A 7,196-nucleotide genomic window follows, 5' to 3' on the forward strand; every position below is an offset into this window, starting at 1 on the left:
AGAGGCACCCGTGCTGGGCGGCCCCTGCTACCTGCAAGGCCCCGCACCCCTCAGGCAGCCTGGAGAGGGAGAGTGGGCCTCCCTGGACTTAGGAATGTGGGCCGGCCAGTCTGGTGTAGGCTGGCTCAGGGCTGGGGCGGGCGGGCGCACACAGAGCTGGGCAGCTGGGCTACTGACAGCTGGGCCACCCAGCAGAGGCCTGGGCTCTGGGCTCCCTTCTAGGATGGCGTCTACCCCGTCCATGATCTCCACTGAACAAGATGGGGAAACTGAGTCGAGGGCAGGGCCTGTTGGAAAGGTGGCCTAGGGATGGCCCCAGCTGCCCACTCTGAGGCTCCCACCAGGCTTTCGGGTACTAAATGATGGATTATGCAGACCTAGGTGTAATTGGTGGTTTCAAGGCCCCCCACAGTCCAGCCGGCTGCATTCCTGGAGGTTAATTTGGAGCCTGGTATTCAGCTGAGCATGTTAATTATCTCCGCCCCACTTCCCCCTGCTGGGTCAGTGAGTCCCAGTACCCAGAGGCACCCAGGACACAGCAGTCCCCAACATCACCCCACCACCACCAGCCACTGCAGCCTGGGTGAGCAGAAGGTCACTTAGTCACTCTACACGGCAGACGAGAAAGGAGACCCCCAGCCTCCAGGGTGCTCAAGAGTTAAACAACTCTCCTTGTCACTGTGCCTCAGTTTCCCAGAGCTCCTAACCCTTCCTGGGGGCACTGGTTAGCGACCCCTGGATATGTGTGTATGGGGTGCCCAGCATTGTCTGCAGCTTGAGGTGTGTGGGGTTAGCTGAGTTCCTGTTGCTGCCACCCACCCCACCCTACCACTGCCCATCCTGTCACGGTGGGTGGGTGGGTGGGGCGCCGCGTCCCTCCCACCCGCTGACCCATCCCCATTCTGCCCGCAGCTCTATGAACTGGACACGGACCCCAAGAGGAAGGAGTTTCTGGATGACCTTTTCAGCTTCATGCAGAAGCGGGGTGAGCGCGCCTCGCAGGGCAGGCGGGAGGGATGGGGGGACCGGACAGTCCAGTCTCTTGTGAGTGGGGGAGGGCTCCCAAACCCTGTGGCTGTGGACTCGGACCCCCCCCCCCAGAACTCCCTCTCGTGTGGCAGGGGTGGGGGGGGGGACCAGCAGGGGCTGGGTCATTACAATGCCCGTGTTTTCAGGGAGGAAGCTGAAGGTCCACAGAGGTTCCAGGCCTCAGTCAGAGCTGCAGGAAGGGGCGGAGGAGGGGACCCGAGGCCAGCCTCGGCCAGGGCTGGGGCCCCTGGCTTCTGTAAACACAGGCCTTCAGGCCTGCCCACCCACCGGAAAGCTACCAAGAAAGGGGTTACTGTGGCCTCTGAGATTAACCCCTCCGTGTCAGGGTGGAGCAGGGTCCAGCCCTGCTGCCCTCCCGTGTCCCAGGGTTATCGCACTGCCCCACCTGGCCCAGCCCCCCACCCCCCAGACACAGCAAGAGGCCTCCAGCTGCCTCTAGGCCAGCACTGACCCTCCTACACGCCACCCCCGCCCCCACCATCACGGGTCAGCAAGTCGGGCACCTCAATGCTGCAGTATAGCCACTGAGCACGAAGGGCTGTGAAAGTCCGCATCAGACAGGGCCTCCTTCACCATGTCAAGCCAACCAACTCCTCCACATCCCTCAGAACCCCACGTCCCTGCCCGGTCTGGCACTTTGTTCTGAGGCCTCTGGAAATTAGGAACTGGAATTCAAACCGCCATCTCTCGCCCTGTCAGAACCACCTACTTGCCCACCGGGCCCTTCTTTGGGAGGGAGAGATGACCCCTGCTCCTTCGCAGCAAAAAGCAGAGACCTTGAAACAAGTTTCTCTCAGAATTCTCTGGAGACAGGAAATGGAGGAGATGTCTTGCCTGTGCCCCTGCCATCTTCCTCACCCTTTCTCATCTCGCTCCCAGACTTTATATAAACTTCCTCCTCTACCAGACTGGCCTGCCTGCCTCCTGGTCTCCCACTAGGGCCATTGAACAGGGCAGTGGGTTTGAGATCCACCTCTACGTGGCCATCGCGGGGTCCCCCTGACCTGGGGAGTGTTTGCTAATTAGACGTAGGGAAAGTGTCTCCCAGTGCCTGCTTGCTGGGTCCGTGGAGTCCCCTGTCAAGCCAGGCCCCAGGGCCTCAGCTTCCCCGGCAGGAGACAGGCTGGACTGGTCAGCGGATCTGTGGCTGGGGTTGAGGCCTGTCAGGCTCCAGGCTTCTCTGTTGGACACCTGCTGTGTGCCAGGCTGGGTCTTGAGGGCCCTTCCTAAGCCAGCTGGCACGTGCGCGCGTGAGACCCAGCTCTGAGCTGGGCGTGGGGTGCCTATGAAGGGTTCAGGACCCTGTGTGTAGCAAGTTTGGGGATGGAGGTTCTGGGAGGTGAGGTGTAGAGGGATGAACAGGAGGCCGGGACGGAGGGGGGCTGGTGGGGGTGTCACCAGGTGGCTCCTGCTTCTTAAACTGCCACTCCTATTAGCTGAGCCACCCCCGCCCCCACTGGAGTCTGCCACTCTGGGGAGGGTGGAGGCAGGGAGGCCTCTGGGGATGCTTTGTGGTTGTTTTGGCAGCTACTGTTGTTGGAGACGTGGAGTGGGAATACCCAGCACCCTGGAGACTCCCGTGTGTCCCCAGCATGGCCGCTGGCCTCTCCCTTCTAACTCCCTCCCGGGGAGGCCCTGCTGTCTGTTTTGCCAGTGAGCGTGGGCTTCTCTTGGGGAAACTGAGGCAAGCAGGGACGTCGCCTGAGGGCAATGCTGCTCTAGGAAGGGTTAGGGGGAGTTAACCTACGCAACCGCCACACGGACAGTCCTGGTGTGGAGTTGGGGAGGGGAGGGGTGGCACTCCTCACCTGTAAGGCCCAGCGTGCCTGTGCGTGCAACGGGCGTGTTGCCCAGGATGAGTGTTCGGCGGGCGGTGGCCATGATGCCAGGCTCCCCCTGCCTGAGCCCCGCCAGGTGCAGCGGCGCCTGCCCTCAAGCAGCTCCTCCCTGACGTCCCTCAGGCACGCCAGTGAACCGCATCCCCATCATGGCCAAGCAGGTCCTCGACCTGTTCATGCTGTACGTGCTGGTGACGGAGAAGGGCGGCCTGGTGGAGGTCATTAACAAGAAGCTGTGGCGGGAGATCACCAAGGGGCTGAACCTGCCGACCTCCATCACCAGCGCAGCCTTCACGCTGCGGACTCAGTGAGTCTGGGGGGTGCGGGGGGCTGCCCCTGCCCCGCCTCCTCAGATAGCCCGCCACCTCCCCCTCAGATAGCTCACAGGCTTCCTGAAATAGACCACCACCTCCCCCTGAGATAGCTCGCTTCTCCTCAGATAGCCTGCCACCTCCCTCCTGAGATAGCCCACCACCTCTGACCTAAGACAGCTCCTCACCTGTGTTCTGAGATAGCCTCTCACCTTCCTCCTCAGACAGACCTCCGTCTGTCTCCTGAGATAGTGCGCGTCCCTTCCCTGAGCTTGTGGCGCTGCCCCTGGTTTTGCCTCCGGTGCCATCCCCTTCCCCTGCCCACAGGTACATGAAGTATCTTTACCCCTATGAGTGTGAGAGGCGAGGCCTGAGCAGCCCCAACGAGCTCCAGGCTGCCATCGACAGCAACCGTCGCGAGGGCAGGCGCCAGAGCTTTGGGGGCTCGCTCTTTGCCTACTCACCCAGCGGAGCCCACAGCATGCTATCCTCGCCCAAGCTACCAGTGTCTTCTTTGGGCCTCGCCGCCAGCACCAATGGCAGCTCCATCACCCCGGCGCCCAAGATTAAGAAAGGTGAATCATGTGAGGGGAAGAGGTTATCCCTTTATTTCTCCCTGTAACCATGATAAATCCATTAGTGTAAAAGAATTCTCCTGTTCATCAGTGGCTGTTCCCAAGGCAGACATTACTAGTCAATCCCTGCTCTCTAAACCCCCTCCCCCATGAAGCAGAAAGACATCACTAATCTTCATTCCCCAGTTCTTTGCCAAAACAAATATGCCTCAGATATGATGTGCATGATTTATCTATCTATTGCCTGCGGCAGACTTTACTAATTGAGTTCTATTCTTTTTTTTTTTTTATGTCTGCAGTAGGGCAGACATTATTAACCGAGTACTGTACCCCTTTCTAAACCTGGCATCACTAATCAATCATAGCACCCGTGTCTTGTGCGTGGCAAACATTGCTAACTTGTCGCTTCTGTTTCCTTCTAAGCTCTGGAGACCTTTGGCACATACCAGACCCAGCAGACATGTGCAGTGTCGATCATGACACATTGACCCTTGAACCACACTGAGTCTAACGCTGGGGGGTACCCCTGAGCAACTCATTAATCCTTTCTGAGCCTGGCTTGTGAATCAGAGGTGGGAAGCTGCCCGGCTTCTGTAACGGTGTTGGGAGGCGTCCTGTGTATGACGTCCCCAGCAAGCGCACAGCCCAGACCCGCACGTTCTCAGGGTGTCCCCGCTTGTGTGGACCCCCCAGTTGGGTCATTGTCAGCCCTCTTGTCCGCTGAGGTGGTAGTTTGGTGGGTGCAGCATTTGCTTAATGGGCCAGAGCCCTAGGTGCCACCTCAACACCGCGTCATCTCTCATCCCAGTACTTGAGCAGTTGATCAGGAGTTCAAAGTCAACCTAGACTACATGAGACTCTCAAAAACAAATCTGAGGTGCAGGGGGTGTAGACATCTGCTCACCTCTCACCTTGGTGGTGGCAAAGCCAGCTCCCCCCCAGGTCCCCCGCTGACCATCTGCTCTTCTCCCAACTGCAGAGGAAGAGTCAGCCATGCCCATGGCTGTGTCAGGCCGCCTGCCTGTGTCTTTGGCCGGCCATCCTGTTGTGGCGGCCCAGGCAGCTGCTGTTCAAGCAGCCGCAGCCCAGGCGGCGGTCGCGGCCCAGGCAGCCGCCCTGGAGCAACTCCGGGAGAAGCTGGACTCCACGGAGCCGCCCGAGAAGAAGATGGCCCTGGTTGCTGATGAGCAGCAGCGGTTCATGCATCGAGCTCTGCAGCAAAACTTCCTGGCCATGACGGCCCAGCTGCCGATGAGCATCCGGATCAACAGCCAAGGTACCGAGAGCTCGCAACGTCGCCACGTTCCGTGTGTGCGGGGCAGGACGGGTGCCTTGGCGTCCCGCCTGAGTCTGAAAGGGGCAGGTAACTCCATCACACCACCAGAAGAGTGGCCTTCGGGGCTAGTACTCGAAAGACCGAGTCTGTCTAGCTGGGACTCCGCACGCTGCCGTGTTGATGGGGATCTGTTTCACATGGGGTGCTTGGGCTCACAGGTGGCGCTGCTGCACACCTGTTATCCCAGGAGGAGGTCAAGGCTAGCCTGAGCTACATAGTGGCGCCTGGGTCATAATAATAAACAAATGAATGATAAGAGGGTGGAGGAAAGCCGGGCGTGGTGGCGCACACCTTTAAGGCGCACCTTTAATCCCAGCACTCGGGAGGCAGAGGCAGGCGGATCTCTGTGAGTTCAAGACCAGCCTGGTCTACAAAGTGAGTCCACGACAGACAGGGCTACACAGAGAGACCCTGTCTCGAAAAAGCAAACCAAAACAAGAGGGTGAATGAATGAATGAATGAATAAATGAAATAACCCCACAAAAAGGGTTGAGAAGGCCTTCTAGAGGAGGTAGGCAGGAGGCAGGCCACTCCCCAGGGTTACCTCTGACCTGGATGGTGGATCTCTTGCCCCCCACAGCCCCAGAGAGTGGCCAGAACTCAGCCGGGAGTGCAACCAGTGCCAACGGCAGCAACAGTATTAGCATGTCAGTGGAGATGAACGGCATCGTGTACACAGGTGAGGCCACAGCCTGGCCCGTGGCTCTGCTGCCAGGGCCTACAGGAGCCGCAGCCTGGGCCGCACCCGTCTGCCCAGCCCTGTGACATGTCCCTTCCTTTGTCTCTCTCTGTCCCAGGGGTGCTGTTTGCACAGCCACCGCCCCCCACGCCACCCTCCGCCCCCAGCAAAGGTGCCATCGGCAGCATGAGCACCAGCAACACAGTGGGTAACCGGACAGGAGCCAGCGGCAGCACCAGCGGTGGCAGCCAGGTGGGGCTAGCCGGGGTGACTGCGCCCCCCACGTCTTCTACCTCAAATAACTCCTTGCCTTAAAGGAAACCAAGACACGTTGCTGCCGCCCGCCATGCCTGCCACGGGGACCACACAGCCACCAGGGGACCTGGGACATCCATAGAATCCCAGCGGGGCCAGGCAGATTCCCAAGGAGCCACACTGATGCCAAAAAGGAGAGAAAGAAAAAAAATATATATGCATATATAGAGAGATAGATAGATAGATACAAACAGATGAATAAATATCAGGGCAAAGCGAAGGACACTTGAATCTCTCAGGTTCGGGGACTCCGAGAAGTGGGTTTGACAAGGGCCACCAAGGCAACCTTCCCAGAGGCCTCCATGGGGGGTTGGGCTTGACCAGCCCAGTTCTAGCATTTACCTCATCAATCCCGGAACTGTGTGTTCTCATTTCTCTTTCTTTTTTTTTTTTTTTTCCCTTTCTTTTCTTCTTCTTCTTTTGTCTTCCTCAGTCCTTAACCATGGTTCCTTCTGGGCAAAGCAACCAACTGGAGCCAGGAGCGCTGTTTTCTTTTATTCTCCTCGGAAGCTATGAATTTTTTCCTTTTTTTAAATGAGAGCTCGACGTTCAGACGCGACTTATTTTTTAAGGTTTTGGGGTTTCCGATTTTGTAAATATTCTATTTTATTCTTGAGGGTGGGGATTTTAGGGAGAGCCTATCTGTATATCTATATATTTGTGTTCATTCAGGGAAACAGACTTTAAAAAAAAAAAAAAAAAGAAGAAGCAAACTACCAGCTAGAGTCCCCACCCCTGTCACCCCACAGCCTCTGCACTGTCCTGGGAGCCACTCAGTCAGGCAATGCAGGCTCTCAGCACTGTCCACACTTCTCTCAGGCTGGGCCCTGTCCACTGCCTCCTTCATTCAGGGACCTGGATTGCTTACCCAGGGCACAGAATGTTCTAGAAACGGGTAGGGGAGCAGCACATGGAATGCAGTGGCCTCGTGCATCTCAGGGATGAAGGTGCTGGATTCTCTTTGCCTGGGTGGGCTCCTTCAGGGGAGACAAGACCAGTGCAGCAGGCCTAGCTGAGGGCAAGGATCTGGGCTGAGTCATGCCCGATCCCTCGTGTGTCCCCATCTCTCTTTCTGTCTTTGTCAGTCCCCTT

The 7,196-nt window shown here is 58.0% G+C and overlaps 1 protein-coding gene across 1 annotated transcript; it reads left to right on the top strand.

Moving 5' to 3' along the window:
* Positions 1-648: 648 nt before the first annotated feature.
* Arid3a (AT-rich interaction domain 3A) lies at positions 649-4,036 on the top strand. Its single transcript, XM_051139641.1, has 4 exons — positions 649-724; positions 913-985; positions 3,012-3,195; positions 3,527-4,036. The coding sequence occupies exons 2-4, from the start codon at positions 973-975 to the stop codon at positions 3,819-3,821; spliced, it is 492 nt and encodes a 163-aa protein (XP_050995598.1). The 5' UTR covers positions 649-724; positions 913-972; the 3' UTR covers positions 3,822-4,036.
* The last annotated feature ends 3,160 nt before the right edge of the window (positions 4,037-7,196 follow it).

This window comes from Acomys russatus, chromosome 31 (genome assembly GCF_903995435.1).
Source record: "Acomys russatus chromosome 31, mAcoRus1.1, whole genome shotgun sequence".
Classification (NCBI taxonomy): domain Eukaryota; kingdom Metazoa; phylum Chordata; class Mammalia; order Rodentia; family Muridae; genus Acomys; species Acomys russatus.